Below are 22,226 nucleotides of genomic sequence, written 5' to 3' on the forward strand. Positions count from 1 at the left end.
TAGTAATACCGTTTACATCTGGAGAGGGTGGCCTTCGCGTTATGCCACAAGTGAGTCCTCAATTCCTCCCGTTTCTGCAGTAATGCCCCTGTCACGTCTACGGTTGCTGTCCCCTTGTGCGCCGTCTCCAGGTCCCTCAACTGTCCTAGTAGCTTCTCGGTTTTGGCAGTCCTCGCCTTCTTTAATCTTGCTCCGTGTTTTATCAAAATTCCGCGAATGACACACTTATGGGCCTCCCACACAGAAAGGGGGGAGACATCCGGCGTGTCATTGGCGGGGAAATAAGATTCCAAAGTCGACTTTATCTCCTGTTGCACCACAGTGTCATGCAAGAGGGAAGTGTTAAGACGCCACTGCCTTTTGTGGAACGGACAATGAAGGAAGGTCGAGGCATATTTCTACCAGGGCATGATCTGAAAAGGTGATGCTGTCTATTTGCACGTGAGAGACTATAGGCAAATCTTACGGCAAAGACTAACGGTGCAAATTTTAAGAAACATAACTGAACATGAGGTGTCAAAAACACAGTGGACCATGAGGTCTCATTAGGCAATATCAGTGAAGGTGTGGCCTGTCCCAAAGGGGGTGGGGAACGCTTTCCCATGTAGCCCTCAGAGGGGTACATAGTCTAGGTGCATGTATCTAACTCATCAACAGCCTCCTATGTCAGGGGGGGGAGACGTGTGATCATTATGAGGTCGCCCTGAACACACTCTGAGCAATGGAAAGAGGAAACTGTGCAGGTACTATCCCCTCCCCCCTCCCCGTACTGCAGCTAGGAAAGTCCCGCCAACGTTAACCCAATGTCCCCCTGAGTCTGTGAACGCCAACAGGGCCTGCATAATAGGGACCCCACTCCTGCCAGCTTTGGGAGAGCGTGCCACGTTACGCCTCCATCGGAAATCCAGCCGAAAGTCCAGCCGAAAGATCCTGTCCTATCGGTGAGGGCTCCCTAGACCGGGCAATGGGGGGCCGCTGGCGATTTCCCCCGTCTCCTCTACGGGGTCTCGGGTACGTTGCAGGCAAGCGATCCACCGACAGCCAGTCGGGAATCGGGATCGGCGCGGAGTCGAGGAAGGAGAAGAGGCCGGGCAGGTCCTCCGGTGACCGCAGGATGTACGTGCGTCCTTCTCTTCTCACCACTACGTGGAACAGGTGTCCCCATCTGTATGACGCACCACACTCTTTAATGCGTATCAGCAGCGGTTGCAAGAGCCGTCGCATGTATAAAGTCCATGCAGAAACATCAGGGAATAGTTTCACCACAGTGTCTTCAAATGTAATATCCGAGTCCATGTCCCTGGCAGCACCCAGTATCAGCTCTCTATCCGTATAATAATGCAGCCTGCATAGAACGTCTCTGGGGGTATCTGCGTTCTGTTGTAATCTGTTCACCCTGTGCACCCGGTCAATGGTAAAGGTAGCTTCACCCGGACGACCTGTCACCATATTAAATAACAGTGTGACCCTAGAATGAAGGGCATCCTGGGCACCCCGCTCGGGCAAGCCCTTGATCCTCACGTTATTTCTCTTCCCGTGGTTCTCCTGGTCGTCTAGTGACATGGCGAGGGATTGCATATGGCGCCTGTGTTGTGCCGCCTCAGACTCCAGTGAGGAGACCCTCGTGGTCAGGGTTTCTATAGCTTCCTCCGCAGCAGTAGTGTGGGAAGATATGCCCGCGACCTCCTCCCTTACCCCCTCCAGAGCCTGCTGCTGTGCAATCTCAATACGGTGCACCATGGAGTCCAAGTCTTGTCTGGTGGGAAGTCCCTGGATCAGGGTCCGGAGCAGCTGTAGCTCTGAACGGACTACCTCACTCGGTGAGTCCCGTTGTGGGGAAAACTGGGCATCAGGCCGCCCCGTGAACAAATCGCCGTCCACCGCGAACGGGTCTGGAGGGGATGCCGCACTTACTTCGGTCCCTGGGGCCACAGCGGATCAGCACGGGTCTCGTGTCCAGGTCCAGATCCCCGAAGATCCTGCGGCCCGGTCTGTGAGGGAGGATCAGGCGCCATGTTGGATTGCTGCGCACACTGTGTGACGGGCCGAAATAAGCGGTCAATACCGATAGCTGAGGCAGCCGAGCGTGTCACCGGGCGGTTGGGGGTGTCAGCGGGTGTCCCCTGCGACTTCTGCATCCTCATTGAGTCAACTGAGGCACCGAATAGTTGCTTTGTCACGGCCGCTGGGACGGAGCTCCTAGGAAGCACGTCTTCACAGCTCCATAGCTAAGCCACGCCCCCGACAGACACTTTTTGATTGTATTGTAGAAATTGATTCCGCCTTCTTCTCCAGTAGAGTAGAGTTTGACCTGTTTGTGAGATGTGCATTGTGCATTAGGCTATGTTCACATAACGTATCTTTTCCTAAAAGTACGCCCGTTGTTCCAATCGGCAACAACGACTGTACTTTGTACTTTTTACGCAAACATACGTATCCTAGTCTTTTATGGAATTCTGGCCGGAGCGTATACACATAGTATATGTTCCGGCCGGGATCTCTCGTGGCACCGCAGAAAACTGACAAATCAGTTTTCTACGGCTGCTATTCAGTTAATAATGGCCGCAGAAAACCCTGTCATTGCACACTATGGAGCGAGCGGCTCTGGCTGCGTGCTCCATAGTGTGTAGTGAGGAGTTATGATGCCGGTGTGTACAGATGCGCCCGCATCAGAACTTTGCGGCTAAAAAAAAGATCATCCGGCCAGTACTGCAGTACAGTCTGGGATCTTTTCAGAGACCGGTCGGGTCACGGAATGGCCGGTCTCTTACGCAGTCTGAACATAGCCTAATAGTGTTCAGGCAAACCGTGACTTGTGTAATGTCTAGTGCACAAACTGTGACGGCTGCTTATGACATAAGGATTCAAAAAAATCAAAATAGCGAAATCTTGCACCACTCCCTGAGACCGTGCACTGGTAGTGAAGCACTGAATTAGTTTTACATGGCGTACTCCTTTTAAATCAGTCTTGTGCAACATAATTCTTAATGCTACAAAACCTCTTTACAAGTTTTAAATGACTTGCAGCTAGATAAACCTGGCAGCAGCTACTGTGTGTGATGAACAAATTAAGCCAGAATCAATTTCTACTATACAATCTTTACAGCGCATTGATAAATTTAATTACGGCTCTTTGTCAAAGTCCAAACTTTTGGCCTTTTCATTCCTCTTTGTCTAATGTTAATGACAGTATATATATATGGATTCAGGGCATCATTCAGGAATACAGTGATTAACGTTTCATTCTATACTTGGCTTAAGAAAACTAGTGTGGACCAGGTAGAAACGGTCATATCAGATTGTTGCTCTCATGGTAATTCCTGCTTTGGTCTCTTTGAGCAACATTTAGGTTTTTTTTGTGTTGGTTTTTCAATACATTTAGAGCAGTCTGATGATACGGTATTGAAACGTTCTGCAATTACAAATCGTGACTCTATTGAATCTCCTGCAACTTTTTCTTTCAATGCTCTTGCACAACAGTCATAACGTATTGCATTGATGTTGGATGTTATCACACTTGTGCTCTCTGTGCTTCTCCCCGAGTCCTGCTCGCTCCAGCTTCACAGCGGCTTGTCTCAGCTAACAGGCCGCTCGGCCAATCACAGGCCGGGACCGCCGCGGCCAGTTATTGGCTGAGTGGCCTGTCAGCTGAGACAAGCCGCTGTGAAGCTGGAGTGTGCGGGACTCGGTAGAAGCACAGAGCGAGGAAGAGGAGCCCTGCAGCCTGGATAGGGATGTATACAGTTTAAACAAGGGCTGCAAGGACATCGGTAACTATGTTCCTGCAGCCCTTGTTAAACGATTATCGGGCCGTGTAATAGGCCCAGTAAATGAGCGCCGATCTAGCAGATCGGCACTCGTTTACAGTTATTATCGGGCTCCCATCGGCCCGTGTAATAACACCCTAAGTGTCAGTAAAAGAGTATTTCTTTACAATTTTTTTTTTTTCCAGCCAGTGGTCAATCAAGTAAATGTGTATCATTCATTGTAGTTAATTTGTTCAGAAATGGTGTTTGATGTATAACTATGGATTGGCTGAATTGTAAAATAAAAAACATAAAAGGAAGAAGAGTCTCTTCTTCTAGTATTCAGTAGCTCATTACAGTACAGAGGGGAGGGGGCTTTTGGGAATTTCCTGATTTATTGTTTTGGTTACTAATAAAATGTGGTCTGATTTGTTTTAACTAATAACAAACAAACAGTAAGGTAAGGTAACTGAACCATTGAATTCACTGACTCCTCAATAACCTCTTTTGGCTACAGGTTAGATATGCACAGCCTCTTCTGGGATACCTTTATATAACAGTTTGTGTAATTGTTTTTAGTACTGTTTTTATCTGGGTTTTTTTTTTGTTGTTGTTTGTTTTAGACCTCTGACATTAGGATCAGTGATGTCCTGGAGACATCGGGCCATAGGGTGAAGTCTGTCTAGGGCTTACTAGATAATGCTTTAATAAAAAATGCTTTAATAAAAAAGTACGGCACATGAATGGTGGTTCCCTGTGTCTTTTGTTGAAAACAGACCCATTGACTATTGGAGCTTCTGTTTTGCAAAAACGGACCATAAGGACAGGTCCTACTTTTTTTAAAGAACAGATCAGTGATCAAAAACAGATCAGTTTTCAAAACAGATTTGTGGATGACCACATTGAAATCGATGGATGCTTTTTCTGTCTGTAAATTGGGATGCTGGGTTATGGGCAGAAAAAAACTGATGTGTGGATGAGGCCTAAGTAAGCAAAGCAGAAAGGGTTTATTCCAAAGGTTTAATTTTTTCTCAAAACTGTATACCAGCAGCATCCAGCATCCCACTGACCAAATGCAGGGGATATTCCAGCCACGTCACTGAGAAAAAAAGGTCATAGAAGCGTATCAGGCCATCGGAGTTTCTTGGAACATAGGGTTTCCCTAGAAGACTTTAACAGCAAGTACTGTCAGTTACCCCATGACAAATTCTCTTTAGGCAAAGCGACCAACAAATCATGGTCAGAATATAGATTGTGTTATGCCTTGATGCTTTTATATCAAGTTGAATGTAAAATAAAAATAGGATTAGGGGATCCCTGGGAAAGGACTCTTTTAGGAGTTCATTATTGTTACATTTTCTGAAAGAATTATCTGGCTGTAACAGAACTAACTGGATTTAGAAACATTATCCATAATGATATTCAGAGAATCTACGTAGCTGATTATTCACTTGAAGGCTTCATAGAGAAAAGCGAATCCATGAAAGCAAAGTAGCTAGCCACATAAGTCGATTTTTCCCACAATCTGTGACATAAGTGAGAAATTTAGTCATAACATTTTAGTAGAGAACAGAACTACAAGTTCTTTTAGCATGTGTTCAGTTCTAGTATCACGATTACTCCTACAGGAGGGGGAACAAACCTGCCATCTGCGCTCCCACACAAGGCCGTTATCATGCCAACTCACACTTAAAAATAGCTGCATTGATAGAAATCACTTGGTGCAGAAATTCAACTGAAACTTTTTTTTTTTTATCCTTTTCTTTACCTCTGTATGTATACAGTACCCTGGAGACAGGGTTTTGCATGCCCTTAAAGGGGCTGTGTCTCACAAAAAACTAGGTCTGTACTGATGCATTATGTCAAAACATATTTTGAATGTACAAGCATTTCTTAAAATATATTGTTTAAGATATATAGACTCTCTAATGCCCCATGTGCTGCTTTGTTTTGATAAGCAATTCTCCTTGGTTACAGCCTAATGGGCATCCACTAGGTTTGATGCTCAATGCTCATGCTCATGCTCAATGCACTTGCAGTTTTCTAATCAGACTCATTAGTCCTGGCAGTTGTTTTTTACTTCACACGTAAACAAAGGGGGGTCATGTTTGCGCTGATGTATGGCAACAGCAGGGTCACAGTTTAGAGAGGAAACAAGGAAGTAATAAGATATACATTGGGGGAAAACCGTAGAGAGTTGCAAGTTACTTTACTTAAAAGGAACCTGTCATCCCGGCACCCAGGGCAGAGCCCGCCTGACCCCCTGGTTACAGCCCCGGATACTTACCCGCTGGTCCTACTCCCAAAGCCAGTAACACCGCCCGCTGGTCTGCGCACTCAATATGTAAATGAGAAGAGATAAGTCCGACATCGAAATCACTACTCTGGTGAGTTCCTATGGATATCGCACTCGTCTCATCTCATTTTACATATTGAGCGTGCAGACCGTCATGTGGGAACGGCATCGGAAGCAGGACCAACAGGGGCGGGTAAGTATCCGGGGCTCTATCAGGGGGTTGAGCGGGCTCCGCCCTACAGTAGGTGTTGGGGTGACAGGTTCCCTTTAAAACATCACAGTTGTACTCATTTAAATATATGTACTGTATGTCATACACATCTGATTTTACTAACTTTGAGTCATGACACCACCCCTTAAAATATGTAATATGTATTGCATAATATAAATTTAAGACTTTGTTCCTGTAGAGATTATGGGAGAAATTTATCAAACGTGGTGTAAAGTGAAACTGTCTCAGTCGCCCCTAGCAACCAATCAGATTCCACCTTTCATTTTCCAAACAGTCTGTGAGAAATAAAAAGTGGAATCTGATTGGTTGCTAGGGGCAACTGAGCCAGTGTTCATTTATTCCATGTTTGATAAATCTCCCCCTATGTGTTCTTCAGAGCCCAAGTGTAACTGTAGTCACTACACTTCTTCTTTCAATATGATAACCACAGCCCTCTTTCAATATGATAGAGACTCCCCTCTTTTAAAGGATTCTATGTTCGGAAGAGAAACCACTGTCAATAAATTCTTACTTTTAATCTGAACTCAGAAAAGACAAATAGCTGGAATGAATTATACTCTGTGCTGACATACCGTACAAAATGTTGAAAAGGGTCAAAACTGAATGTCGACCCTAAACATAATTAAGTTTCCAGTTTGTCACCTCCAGTAGTTATTGTCCAGAGTTCAAGCTGTAAATCTGTCTTTTCTGAATGTGCTTTTAGATCATAAAATATGGAACATTTGGCTCAACTCTAAATACCCAGAATGACAAAACTGACAATGGAGCCATGGTAATGAGCGGTAGGCCGATAATAAGTGCCAGTTGTGAGCAGACCCAACACCTTGCCCCACTGGGCTACCATTAGACCATCCACCTGCAAGGCACTAATAAAAGCTGGGTCATGTGACCCTATTACAATGCTTTGTTTTTTATTTGCTGGCTATGTAATTTTAGAAACAAGTCTTTATAAGAAAAACTTTTATGTGTTATCTTAACCACGAAAAGTTTGACCCATGTATGTGTTTTTTTTTTCTGCTCTGAACTGTTACTGATCAATGGCAATACATATTTTATGATATGGTTGACATATACTGTACAGGGAGGTTTCATATTGCAGGTATATGATTGCAAGGTAATAATGTTAAAGAATCAATTTTTCATTACTGTAGCACTTTTCAGCTTTACAATTGTAGTAAGAAGATTAGCATCAGCAAATACATAGATGGCTGAGGAGGCTTCTGCTGTATTGTGTTATAGGTTTGCTGTATGAGTTGGGATAATGTTTTTGGGATCTTAAGCACTCCTCAGCTTCAGCATACGGCCCCTTTCACATGTCCGTTAATTCTGTCCCCATTCATGGATTTGCAAATGCTTAGAGATTGCGGAATCAATTATTTCTATGACCCCATACACACACCCCTACGTGCAACAGGTCTGTGTTGGGGCCGGGATATGGCCCGTATTGATGATAAAGTTGTCCGTGCAACAAGGCACATACTGCAAATGGTTGCGGGTGCACATCCATAATCCAGTCCATAGCTGCATGTCGGGGGCTAAGTATGGGACTATGGATGGTCAGACTAGATGAGCCAAGTGATCTTTTTCTTCTATGTTTCTATGGATGTGTGAATGTGAGTTTCAATGTGTTTTTTCCATTGACCAGTATTGCAAAGTTGTCACCCAGCTTTTATTTAGACTCCTAAAGTCCACCTGGTTATGTATCATTTCCTAAGGAAAACTATTTCTAGGCAAGGATTTGGGGCATATTCTATAGTGCTTGATCTTTTATTGCTTTTTATTCATATTTTCCCATTAATCTGGGGTTAAATAGAGAGGAGAGGACAGAGCTACAAGTTCTACATGTAGTTACACCTTACTTTAGCATTCATTTTAAGCCTGAAACCAGCCTTTGACCTACAAACTGAGCTGAATCGTTAGTCCTTTAAACAATAAGTTTCCCCTTTAACAAAAAAGTTTCCCATTTTTTTTCAAGTCTGGTGTTTTTTGTTCAGCACTTATGATCAGGTTGTTACCTATCAGCATATGGATACTACGTATAATATTGGTGCTTATATGAAGATTGGCATAGTCATTTGCCAGCTGCTCATTTGTCATATGCCTGGCATGCCACCAGTGCTTCCACACCCTAGATATTTCTTGGGAGGATTGCAACTGACCAGTCAAATGTAGGCTATAGAAAATAAAGGGATACTGTTATGTCACTGAAAGTTTTTGCAGCATTGTGTGGCATTCAGGGCTGTATTTGCCACCAAAGGGGTTGGGTTATCCAGAGAGCAGAAAGGGTCCTACCTCTTCTACTTCAATAAATGCCTCAGCTATATATAAGGAGTAATGGTGCGCAATATACTAGGAACATGTTGTGCATGAGTCCATGCCCTATAACTGCATGCAAATTTACATGTACTGCAGAATTTTATTTAAGTTTTACAATGCCTGACACTTTTTAAACGTCAAAATAAGAAAAGTCTCAAACTGCATACGTGCACATTGATTAGCCATTGAAATAATGGAAACTGCAGACTTTCACTTTGGTAATCCCTGCCCACAGCAAACCCTGACAGCATCAAAACAAAGGTGCTGTACAGAACTGGGCAAGATAATGAAAATAATTACTTATAAACTATAGTAGCATTATCTTCTAAGCAATCAGGCACATATAGGTCATTTTCTGTATTTTTATATGTTCTGGAAACCTTTAGGCTGGGTTCACACACAGTATATTTCAGGCAGTATTTGGTCCTCATGTCAGGTCCTCATAGCAACCAAAACCAGGAGTGGATTGAAAACACAGAAAGGCTCTGTTCACATAATGTTGTAATTTAGTGGCTGGCCGCCATTTAATGTCAAATATTTGCTGTTATTTTTAAATAAAACGGCTGTTTTATTGAAATAATGGCAGTTATTTATCATTATATGGCGGCCATCCACTCAATTTCACCATTGTGTGAACATAGCCTTTTCTGTGTTTTCAATCCGCTCCTGGTTTTGGTTGCTATGAGGACCTGAAATATACTGTGTGTGAACCCAGCCCTAATATTTTTGTTATATTTAAAAGTTTATTCTATTTTTTGGTCTGGACTGCTTTACAGAGCATAGGAGAATTTAAACAACACCTCCTGTCAGATTTGGATGACTCACCAATACGATAGGCCAAAGCTTTTGAACCATTTCTAACCTGCCGCAGTCTGATGTTAAATGCCTGTCTAATTTTATTTTCATCATCCTGAGCAATCAATATTTAAAAACCCACATGAGCAGATTGTTTGCAAAGCTTATTGGAAGTTTAAATTTAATGTAACAGACTAAAAATAATCATTTTATGTAAAAAATAAATAAAAAACAAAACTTTAATCGTGACTTTTAAGGTAGGGTACTCATATAGCCTTAAATAAGCACCTAGTCACCACCTAAATGTGTCCAAAATAACAGTAACTTTGTTCCAGTTGTCCCTGTGTTTGTTAAGCCACTTTTTTTTTAAAGAAGTTGTCCATGAAAAATTTACTTGTCCCCTTTACACAGGATAGGGGACGTGTAAGAGATTTCGGGAGGTCTGACCACTGTACCCCCATGATCTTCGCTTCGGGCCCCTGACTTCTTTGTTTTGACTAGAGCGGCGGGTACTGCACGTTTTCCGCGGCTCTATTCATTCGTTTGGAGACGCAAGTAAGAGCCAAGTAAGAACTTTCCGGCCCTCTAAGAGTAAAAGAGGTTAGCCATACCAGGGAGGTTTTTTTTTTTACTATGCAGCCCAGGCTTCAGTTATGTGCCATGCATACAGAAAATGTCTGCTTAACAGCTGATGATAATTGTGGAGAGCCTAGCCACTAAGCTCCAGGCGCTAGGTCCTTAGTAAACTGGCAGCAGCAGGGGAGCGGACCAGATAAGCTAATTTATTGGGAGCCAAAAATAATAAAAGCAATAGTAGCGGAGAAAAGGCTTAAAGAGGTTGTCCTGCAGCTCCTTAGGAATGAGTAGAGCCATGCATTATGTGCCGTACCCTTGGATACATCCCCCCCACGGGATCCCTTACTTCTCCCATATCCTATTGATAAGGGGACAAGTTCATTTTCCCGGGACAACCTCTTTAAAGGACAACTACCGCGCTAAGGAAAAAAACCAAAAACCAATCAGAAACCTAGCTTTTATACTTTACATCCCTCCTGAGCTGTCACTGTTTGAATTTCCCACCGTCTGTGTACCTTCTGATTTCTAGTCTTGTTCTTCATTTCTTCCTTGCTTCCTGGTTTCAGCTTCCCATGATGCACTTTGGCTGCTGTGACAAGCCAGCCCCCTGCTGTGACACAGCAAGTGCCTGCCCCTCCATTCACTACAACTCCCATCATACACTAAACATGACCCCCTCTCTGGCTCTCTTCAGTCAGGCTGCTATATACACACACTGAAGCTGCACACACTTACTGTCACCTCACTGTAGTGTACATTCTGCAGGATTAGGTCAGGGCAGCAGGGGAGAGATAAGACGTCTGTGTAGCTGACATGCCGGGAGTGAGGAGAAAGATAAGCAAGTGACATCACTCACTCACTGAGTCCACTCGGCAGCAGGAGGGAGTATGGGGGAGGGGGTCCTGTAGCTGGTTATGTGCCGGGAGTCAGTCACGAGTCATTATTGAGTTGCAGAATGACAGATGGCTTACAGTTGCTCAGCCAATGGGAGCTGAGCAAGCCTAGTCACCTGACCAGGCAGGGGAGGGGGAGGCTGGTGTGACAGGAGCTAGAGCAGCCCTCCTGCTGATGACTCATCGTCACTAGAAGGAGCTGAGAGAGCAGCCTGGTGACGACAGTAATTAGGTATGAAGGAGTTTCTTACACTTCCTGGTGGGGGATGAGGGGGGAAAAGACAGGGAAGGAGGACAGACAGGTGATTGAAGTATATTACAGTGTTATATAACTTTGTAATGTGCTTCAATTACTGGGAAAAAGTTTTTCATGGGAGTTGTCCTTTAAGCATTTTCTCCCCTACTATTGCTTCCATAATGTTTGGCACCAAATAAATTAGGTCATCTGGTCTGCTCCCCTGCTGCTGCCAGTGTACTAAGTGTACAATTTTCTCCCTCAACGATTATTAGGTTGAAGTGGCACCAAAGTTTGGAAAGTGCCATTGGCATTTTGGCTCTGGTTTTACTTTTTTCCACAGCCAGCCTCCGGAAATAGCCATATAGAGCCACCTCGAACAACACTTTTTTAACACTACTGCCACTTTGTTCTTACAGTCTGTGGGGATCAAGCGCTTATTGTCAAATAATGTATGGTAAATGCGTCATGTGAAGAAGCATACTTGTAAATTGAAGCTTCTGGGCCCCAAAGCAAAATCAGTAAGAGCCCTTAAAGTTTATCTGTCGTTATAGCATTCAAAATCTAAATCAACAGTAAATGTGATATAGAGCAAGTTTGCAATTTACATTTATTTTTATTTATTTTAGTTATCATAGAAAACACTCCCTACTTTATGTGACAAAACGGCCTCAAGGCCCCTCAAGGCCTTGGTGTGACTGCCACTTTAGCTCTGATTGTGATCATATTTAGATCAGCATTTAGAGAAAATGTTGCTCCTGTGGCTGATTTTGCGTTATGTAAGTGCTCTTTATGTTGACTGAGATTTTAGGAATCTAGTAGATGTGAAAAGCTTTGAAGTATTCCTCACCAGGAAACCATTTACATTAAAGGGAGTATGTCAGCACCTGGGCCCTACTTGAGGTGTTGACAGTGTGCAGTAGTGGGACTGATCAGGACTGATCTGCAACCTTATATAGTTGAATCTTCTAGCCTAAGGCTATGTTCACATTCGGTATGAGACCGGTCGTTCCGTGACCCGGACGGTCTCAGAAAATATCATCAAGGCAGGTACTGCAGTACCGGATGGATGATCTTTTGCGCCGCTGAGTTATGATGCGGGCGCATCCGTGCGCACTCGCATCAGAACTCCCCACTGCACACTATGGAGGGTGGGGTCAGAGCCGCACGCTCCATAGTGTTCACTGACAGGGTTTTCTGTGGCAGCTATTTAGTGAATAGCGGCCACAGAAAACTGACATGTCAGTTTCTCACGGCGCCACTAGAGATCCCGGCCAGTGTGTATACACTTTGGCCGGGATTCCCTCGGCCTGCATCACAACGTAAGTTCTGTACCAATAACGGCCGTTGCAACATCGGCTGTGATTAGTACGAAACTTACGTTGTGTGAATGTGGCCTAACTGTGTTAAAGCTGTGGTCTAGGAGTAAATCACTTGCCTAGAGGCCAATAATAGTTTTTTTTTTTCTCAAGTTTGATTCCCCATGATGGAAATTATAGTTTGTTTTCTTCTCATCATTGTAAAAAACATAATTGCATTTCAATTACTTTTGTCAATTCAGATGCTTTAACAGCACGATTATTCTTCCTCAGGTCTGGATGACTGTCTGCAACAGTATATTAAAAACTTTGAGAGGGAAAAAATTGCTGGGGACCAGTTACTCCGTATTACTCATCAAGAGCTGGAAGAACTGGGAGTCACAAGGATCGGACACCAGGAACTTATCTTGGAAGCGGTAGACTTGTTATGTGCATTAGTAAGTAAAAAAAAATTACATCTTGCAGAAATACTAATTAATTTTTTTTTTTTAGGGAATCTGTCAGCTGCAATTTATGTTCCAAACTGCCGACACTGTTAGATAGCTGTTATATTAAAAGGTAACACGTGTCTCCTTGATCTATCTGTCTGTGCTTCCAGAACGCAGAAGAATGCTTTTATTCTAGTTTAAAAAATCAAAAAAGCTTTCCAGGGCTCCTTACTCCTCCTCCCATACCTGACCCTGTTTGGGACTCAGCTTCCTGCTGTCAATGAAGCAGAGAGGGGGAGAAAGGAGGCTTTTCAGATATTTGGGGGCTTGGAAAAGCTTTTTTGATATTTTACACCAGAGAATAAAAGCATTTTCTACATTCTGGAAGCACAGACAAATCTAGGAAATGTACGGTGTGTTTCCTTGACCAGCTATCTAACAGTGTCTGCAGTTTCGAATGTGAATTACAGCTGACCGATTCCCTTTAAGTCTTCCTAATGGGGGGCCTGGGGTTAATTTAATTGCACAGCAAGTATTGACCTGGACAATGTGCTGGTTCATTGATATTGAAGGTATATTCTGTTGTCTGCCATTGTCCCCTAACAGTACAGCTGAATTACTGGCCACAAGGCAATATTAGCATTGCAGAATAACTTATTAGGTTAGTTGATAAAACGTGAAAGAATTTATTTATATTAAAAGATCTAGCAGCTTCTTCTGATTAAACCTGTGACAAATATAATGCATAATGATGGCTTAATGATCTCCATCAGATAGTAGTTATGAGCATAGACAACTGTGTATTGTAAGTTGAAATATAAGATGCATATGGCATACATTTGACTAATCTGTAAAGATGAGCCACAAAATGTGGGATCTACCGAAAGTAAACGATAAACAGACTATTTTTCATTTCATATGAACACGAGAGGCCAAGGTGACTTATCCAGCATAACCATAGGGAAAATAGTGAAAAAGTAGCAGTCACATTTGACCCCCTCCCCTTTACGAGTAGACTAGTAAAGTTCCCAAAATTGTTTGGTCCCCATGTCTACAGATATTGCATCAGTGTCCAGGAGTTTGACTTTTATCTCTTTATATTACTATATCTATTCTCATATATCTAATTTTATCAAGTCTACCTGTCTAATCTATTGTGTGTGTAAAATTTGCATGATTTTTTAAAATAACTTGAAATTTCTTGGCAGAACTATGGATTGGAAACAGAAAATCTAAAAACTCTTTCGCACAAATTAAATGCATCTGCCAAAAATCTGCAAAATTTTATAACTGGAAGAAGGAGAAGTGGCCATTATGATGGGAAGAGCAGCAGAAAATTACCAAATGATTTCCTGACGTCTGTTGTAGACCTTATTGGTTCAGCAAAGAGCCTCCTTGCTTGGTTGGACAGGTAGGACTTGCATAAATTCCAAATGGTGAAAAGATAATTCATGAATGTTATAGAGCAGTGTTTCTCAATATACTCCTAAGGGGATGACTAATACATATGAGTATAAAAAGCACAGCATGCAGATAGTGCTAGCACTTCGCAGGGACATGGTGCCTTCACCCTAGTGGATATGGAGTGCAGGTTAAAAGGAATATTTCAGTAGGCTTATGCTACTTTTAAAGGGGTTGTCTGGTGAGCAGAGGGGGGATGAAGCTTTCTGATTGCTGGCACTCACTTTCTTAGTTCCCAAGTTTTGGAAGTAAGGGAGGGACCTGGTACTGTATTCATTTTTGAAGAGTAGTTTAAGAAATTAGAGCTATCCTGTGATTGGTGGTGAACACCTTTAAATAGAGCTTATTTTACCCTACTGTATTTTGTTAAAAAGGTAAATTTTACCTTTTTATCCACCTTATTCCCAAGTGACTACTCTGTCCAAATTGAATAAAGCTGAGTGCCAGCGACGAGGAGAGAACACCAGACACCAATCATTGGTATTGCCTTCTTTCTCAGCCGAGATAGAAGTATATACTCTCTCTTTTTTTAGTTTCACATTGATTATATATTCCTTCATTATAGGAGGAGTTTCAAATCACAAAGTGTATACATATAATACTGTGATTGGTTATTCCATAAATGGTTAGCTATTTCCTGTTCTGCGCAGTAAGCTGGTTAGTGGTTAGGCATCTGTGTTATCAGTTATTAAACATCATGTCCTTCTCTTGTGAGTTCAGGGTGGGATCCTCTCGGATCGGCTGCCAGCATTTCTGTTTCTTGTAGACCAGTTTTGTCTTGCTAGAAATGTTTCCAAAGGTGGAGGCATTTCAAGGATTACAATGTTTTTCCAAAAGTAAAATTAAAGGGAAACGGGTATCTTCCTGCAGCTGTGTACCTCATCCCACCATTGCTGGTCTTCTTTTCTTTGTTGATTCCATCATTTTCAAGAACTTTAATCAAAAAAACATATTCCTCGAGGCTTCCCCCCCCCAGCACCAGCCAGCCTACCGCCTCCTTTGGTCATGCTTACCTTAGACCAGCCTGCTTACACATAATCGAATGTGCACCGAACCATAGGCGAGACCGAAGGAGGCAGTGGGTGGGCCGTATGGTGCACCTGGGGGGGGGTGGTGGTGGTGAGGAATGCCCCCTGTGCACCTGTTGATACCATTTACATATTTTGTTAAATGTTGGAATTGGAAAATGGCGGGATTGACAAAGAAGAGAAGTTACTGTTTTATTATCTTTATACTTGGACACCAGATGTCATACTGTAGAACAAATTTATTCCAGTGCATTGACAAGACTTTTCTACAATGACTAAAGTGAAATATATAGTGGTCAACAAAATTGGTCAGGGATTTAGAGTCTGATTTAGAAAAGTGTCACAATATCTCCATGTGAGAGCTAGGTCCTTCTGATTAAATATGAATGGTACACTGGGAAAGAAAAAGGCTGCCTATAGCAGAGGTATCATAATAAAAAAAAAATATCCCCTACTGCTGAAAAAGGGACAGAAATTCAAGTAGGAAAGCCTGCACAGAAAGTTTGGAATAACCAGTGAGCAGCTTACTTTACCTATTGTATAATAGAAGGCTTTATTTAACTGCTCTACACTTTGTAACGTCGTAGCTTCTCCATGCCATTGGTTTGAGAAAAATGTTTTGTTTAGTTTATACATTTTTAGAAATAATTCCTTTAAAGCGACTCCCTTGGTTTGCACCGCCCCTCCATCCCTCCTCCCCACAGTATTTACCATTAGGAATGCCCTAGGCAGGATTTCTCCTAATCACCACTTTCCTGAACACTGCACATGGGCCTTAATGATCCAAAACATGTGCAGTGTTTAGACAAGTGATAATTTGGAGAAATCCTTCTACGGGCATTGCTAATGGTGAAGAGGGATGGAGAGGCGGTGTAGGGCTAGGGCATAGACTCTCTAGGCCACGCCAATTTGACACAGCACTGAAAGTTTAAAAGTTGCTTTTTAGGACAGTAACTGCATCAACTGCCGAACAGACCCCAGGACAGATCTTGGATTAAAAGCAGCTATCCGAAGGTACAAGTGGTTTAGGGGCCAGATTGTGGGTACAGAGTCTGAGTGATTTTCTGTATACCTTATTAACAGAGAATAAACCCCCCACGCATGTGCTGGCCAAGCATCTGCTGTGCTCATTCTGAGGACCCCACACCAATCACCTTATTAATCCTTATACTGGGAATAGAGGATAGCTACTTCAGTTGGGAATAACCCTTTAAGACTAGATAGGATACACTGGGGAATAGACACAATATCAAAAATTAATTACATTTAATGTTTTTACATCGATGATCCGTATGTGTGTAGAATACACAGACAATATTATCACACATAAATACATATTCTTCTTCAGCACTTTACTCTCTTAGTCCTTCAGTTCTGCTGCTGGCGGGAATTGATGCCAGTTTATTGCTCACGTTGCTCCAGATGCAAACTGAGATTCTGAAAGGTCAATGTAGATATTGTTGCTACCGTTTATTGAATTCTATATTCTGACTTTCAAAGCAACAAAATCTCTGTTCACCTTATGCCAGGTAGATTTTTATGTTGAGCTTGTATTACTGGTCTTGCTGTATTGTATCTTTTAATAGAAATTCAATTGTTCCCCTTTCTGTTAAGAATACTGAAATTTGTAATAGATCATTTACTTGTATTCATATAGTAGAATGGTAGGTTATATATTTAGTGGCCTGTACACTAGATATGTAAGACAAAGGTGACAGGCAACATAGATTAACCCACATGAAGAAGCTTTGCTATTGTATGGAATATTTGCAAAAATTTGCAGTTCATATACAAATATAATTTACATATCTTTACTTATTTATTTTTTTTTTTTTGCTAATCCCCATTTACAGCTTTTGTTAATGTCCAGAGCTGCATTCACAATTCTGCTTGTTGTTGTTGGCAACAATCTTGTCTACAGACAAAACGCTAACAGCTTAGCGGAGCTCCTATAAAGCAGATTACTGTACACTGAAAATGGTTGTAACTGCTAATATTTGAAAAATGCTAATCACTAGAAGAGGCTTGGTGCAGACATTAATGCATCATGTACTGCTGGGAGATGTGAGCTGCAAATGTTGTCAGTACTTGTCAATGCAGCTCTGGACTAAAATTCAGGTTGTAAATTGGGATCACCACATTTAACATTGGTTAAATCTATATGCCAATGGATAAATTGGGTGCGACGGTAGATATGCATTTTAATGTTCATTCAAGGGGTTATCACTTTTACTCCCCCTATAAAATCACCACGATTTTTTTTACCCCTACCCTACTCTGTTAAACTTTTTAACTGATAGAAACCCTCTTTAGGAAATTCATATATGACAAATGAAAGCTGAAGGCAGGGGTTTGGGGATATGTTAAAGCCCCTTTGCTATTCAATAGAGATGTAGTGTAACTCATTGATTAGTATCAGAGCATACCTAATATAAATCCCCATAATTAATGAATTGCCACTATTTTTCCTTACAAAATCTTATTTAAAGGGTCCTCCATGATTTATTAATGTGTTACCTGTAGCATGGTCCAATCTACCCAAATCCTGTGATAAACATAATAAAGTGACTGCAGTGTATTCTGTGTAGTAAATATAGCCCTGGGTACACAGTATCGCACATAGTCTTAAAGCGACTCTGTGCCTACAGTCTGACCCTCCCCAAACCGCTTGTACTGTCAGCTGCTTTTAATCCAAGATCTGTCCTGGGGTCCATTCGCCAGGTGATGCAGTTATTGTCCTAAAAAAAATACTTTTAAACTTGCAGCCCTGTGTCATATTGGTGTGGCCAATAGTGTCTGTGCCCTAGGCCTGCAACACCCTTCAGTCCCTCCTCCCCACCCTCTTCACCATTAGAAATGCTTCTAAAACAATTTCTCTTATTCATCACCTGTCTGAGCACTGCACATGTGTTGGAATGTTAAGGCACCTGTGCAGTGTTCACACAGATGATGAATAGGATAAATCCTGCCCGGGCATACCTAATGATGAGGAGGGCGGGGAGGAGGGATGGTGGGGCGTCACAATCCCAGGGCACAGTATAGGCCATGCCAGTTTGACACAGGGCTACAAGTTTAAAAGTTGATTTTTTAGGACAATAACTGCATCACTTGCCAAATGGACTCCAGGACCGACCTTAATAGCAGCAATCCAAAGGTACACATGGTTTGGGAGGGGGGGGGGGGCAGATTATGGATACGGAGTCACTTTTAATAGCTGCGTTGGGGTTCCGGCACTCCACTAAACCAAACCAGAATTTCTATTTCTAGAATTTCTTTTAGCAATAATAAACAGTACGATAGTTTAGGTCTATAGGGATTAATATTGCAATATATATAAATAATACTAATGCCAACTAGGAACTGAGTTTTTATGGTATTTATCTGGATTTACATAATCTGCCTATAGCTGTATGTTCAGGCAATATGCTATGACAAACGCTATAAAAAAAGCAGTCAAACTTCTGTATGTGGAGACCTAATATAGATACTGTATGTATATTATAGTTTGCCAAGTATTTGCTTACTATGTGCACCCACTGTATAAAGAATATATCAGAATGTTATTTATATTGCCCAAATCCCTTAATGTTAACATTAGGTATATGATAAAGTAGCTTGAAAACCCATCCAGATCTGTGGTTTTCTTGATATGATTTACCTCTCTCTATATGAAATGTGTCACACTGTGGTATCATTACAGGATGTGAAGAGCTATTCTAGCTATTCTGTACATTTCTAATGAGTCAGTATTCTATTTTTATCTAGTGATTTGTGAATCCATGTAAACATACTGCATTGCAGATGAGAGCAATATGTGTGATCAAATGATTTGTTTCTTGTTACCTGCAATCCTTCTCGTATGTTTAAGTCCTTCTCTTGCCTTAGGTATTGCCACGCTGATCAGGATGACATTGATAACCTTAAAAAAAGATGGATAGGGCATAAACTGGATAAGTAAGTGATCCGCATAATTATTTCATTTACTAAATATTTCCGTAGAATAAGATGTAAGATTTTAAAAGAAATGACTGCATTGGTTGCATTGAACAGACCACGCATTATATAACGTGTATGTATGAGCTTTGTAAAGTTAATATGTATTAGAATGTTTCATGTCTCATTTTTATAATAAATGTAGGAGATATTAAAGACCAAAAGTTATGATTTAAGTTATTTATGTAACATTAAAGGTGTGGGGGATTTCCAGCGAGATTCATGGACACCTTCACTATGGAATGCCATAGCTGACATGTTCTGTATCTTGTTCATTTTTTTTATCATGAATCCTGGGTAAAGGAATGAAGAAAATATGTTTAAAGTGACTCTGTATCCACCAACTCACCCCTCCAAGCCACTAGTACCATCCGTTTGATGAGACTAAACCCTTACCGTTTGTGTCTTTTAAAATGTGCCCTGTGCCTTGATTAGAGGAAAAAATGAACTTTTAAACTCGCAGCACTGTGTAATACTGGCATGGCCTAGAGTGTCTGTGCCCCAGGTCTGCGACGCCTCTCCCTCCTCATCATCATTAGGAACGCCCCTAGGCAGGAATTCTATTCATTGCTCATCAAAACTGTCCACCTGTGTTTCTATGGCAAGTGATGAATAGAAATCCTGCCTGGGGGCGTTCCTAATGATGAGGAGGCGGGGAGGAAGAAAGGAGAGGAGTCGCAGACCTGGACAACCTAGGCCACGCCAGCATGACACAGTGTTGCAAGTTTAAAAGATCATTTATTACCGAGCACATTTTAAAAAACACAATCGGTAAGGTTTTACTCTTAAATAGATGGTACTAGCCATTTGTTGGGGTGGGTTGGTGGATATAAAGCCACTTTAAGACTCTCCTGCTGAATGATTGAATATTATTATGTTATACTAATCTTTCAACAAAGATTTCATATATCTATAGTACTAGCCAGGATGACCTTGTAATATATCTTATAAGAGAAAAATATGACTGCAGCAATGACTATTCTTAGCATCTCTCATTTGTTCATCCATGGTAACATTAAAAATATATCCTTCAAATGTAAGGCCGTGAAAGACCAATGTTCAGATTCGGTTTGTAGAAAATCTTAGCATTGCTCTAATGAGTGGTCTGATATTTTCCTCAAGTTGATTTGCATTTTGCTGCACTTTAATGTCTCTGAAGTGTCAAACGGCCATTGTCTTGAGGTGCATGCTATGCCTGCGTAACCCTGTAAGTGAGAGCAGGTATTCGATTTATTTCCCTCTAGAATTTGCGGTTGAACATTGTTAGAGAAGAATGTATTCTCAATGTTAATTTATGTTGACCACAAAATTCTTTTTACAAAGTCTGGATTTATAATTGGGAAACTTTTTAACTTTATTAGGTTACCAAAGTATACATTTAAAAAGACCCATGAATATTATAAGCGCATGCCTTTTCTAATCTGATTTGCCTTTTATTTTTGAATGCCTGAAAAATGGGTGTCCCTATGCACAATGTCAGACTTGTCAAATTCACAGTGATTGTAAAGACTGTTAAATCAGCCCCCCCCCTCCTTTACTCTATGTGTGGTTCTCCCACAATTCACAAGCTTAAATGCTGCAATTTATATATACCCGTCTAACACTTGTCTGTGTCTTCTTTCTGCCTTAAACTGCCATGAAGCCCTGTCTAGTCAATACTCCTAACCAATGAGATGAAGCAAGAGTAAGGGGGTTGACAGTATCACTTTAAGCAGTGGTGAAAAATGTTATGCCTGTAGGCCATTTAGTTATACCTTAATCCATTATTCATGTGACTTGTTAAACTGTACATTGTTATATTTCCTATCTTATTTGGCTAAACATTTCAAAGACTAGTTCTTTAATATGATAATAGTTCCTTGCACAGTCAGGTGGCCTGAACAACAGCTCTGCTGGAAAAAACAAAAATTAGTAGGCTTCAGCACTGAATCACCACTCCTTTTTGTAAGGATTGGAAAAGGGGACAGGGCCGACCCACCATGATAGTAAAGTTATGGCATATCTTGACCTCCAACAATCTTCCATTTATGTTGCAGTAGTAGTATTACTGTATGGACTACCCACAGTGTACTAACTAGACAAAATGAAACTTATCCTATTGAACCACTATGAGCATATTTTGAAAAAGAACTGGTGGGACTGCCCTAATAACTTGTGCTTTATGTAACATGAAATCTATGATAGGTTTTCTTTACAAAGATAACACCTAGGCATAGGGAGTTGAAGAGAGAATAAAATATTACCAGTGGGTTCCTAAGGGCAAAGCATTCTTTTTGTAGCAGTTTTTATATTTAGAAATGGGGATCCCAATGGGTTGACCTCTCTTTTTGAACTTTAAATGTCCTCTCAGGGTAGGGGTTAACTTTTTAAATTACCCTTTTACTAAGAAACTGATTGTTATTTGTAGGGATGGGGGTTATGCTGTATAGGAGACTCCCTGCTTTAATAGAAGGGTTAAGAAAAGTTCACCTGACCCCTCGGCATTTGACTTCTGGTGGCTGGAGAAATTAGATGCTGCCCTGGGGCTTCCAGGAAAACGTTTTCCAGGACTTCATTCAACTTCTCCGGCCACCCGTAGTCAAATGCCAAGGGTTCGGGTTCAGCTAGTTTGCTCATCACCAGTCAGGGTCTGTTTTTTGTCGACTGTCCCTATTACCAGGTGATCTAGAGAATAGCCCTTGCCACAAATGCAGCAAACATTTCTCACTTACTTTTCTGCTCATCCTCCCCCATCTCCCAGCAGAGGGGGAGTACCTCCTTGTCGTTCTGTTACTGAACCAGCTATCCACCCTCTCATGCTTAGCAGAAATATACAGATAAACTGTTATCACCCACTCATCCAGGATGATGCATCTGCTCAGTAGTAACCTTGCCTTCAATCACTGTGACATATTCTATGCATAGTACA

At 41.7% G+C, this 22,226-nt stretch overlaps 1 protein-coding gene across 4 annotated transcripts in view; it reads left to right on the forward strand.

Moving 5' to 3' along the window:
* Window positions 1–22,226, forward strand: part of CNKSR2 (connector enhancer of kinase suppressor of Ras 2) — a 258,126-nt gene that overhangs the window by 46,998 nt on the left and 188,902 nt on the right. For all 4 annotated transcript variants that reach the window (XM_069945142.1, XM_069945143.1, XM_069945144.1 and 1 more), the window contains exons 2-4: window positions 12,682–12,845; window positions 14,045–14,247; window positions 19,211–19,279. In XM_069945142.1, the coding sequence (XP_069801243.1) occupies window positions 12,682–12,845; window positions 14,045–14,247; window positions 19,211–19,279 (436 nt within the window). The remainder of the gene's footprint in view (window positions 1–12,681; window positions 12,846–14,044; window positions 14,248–19,210; window positions 19,280–22,226) is intronic.

Source organism: Dendropsophus ebraccatus, chromosome 11 (assembly GCF_027789765.1).
Source record: "Dendropsophus ebraccatus isolate aDenEbr1 chromosome 11, aDenEbr1.pat, whole genome shotgun sequence".
NCBI classification, from domain to species: Eukaryota; Metazoa; Chordata; class Amphibia; order Anura; family Hylidae; genus Dendropsophus; species Dendropsophus ebraccatus.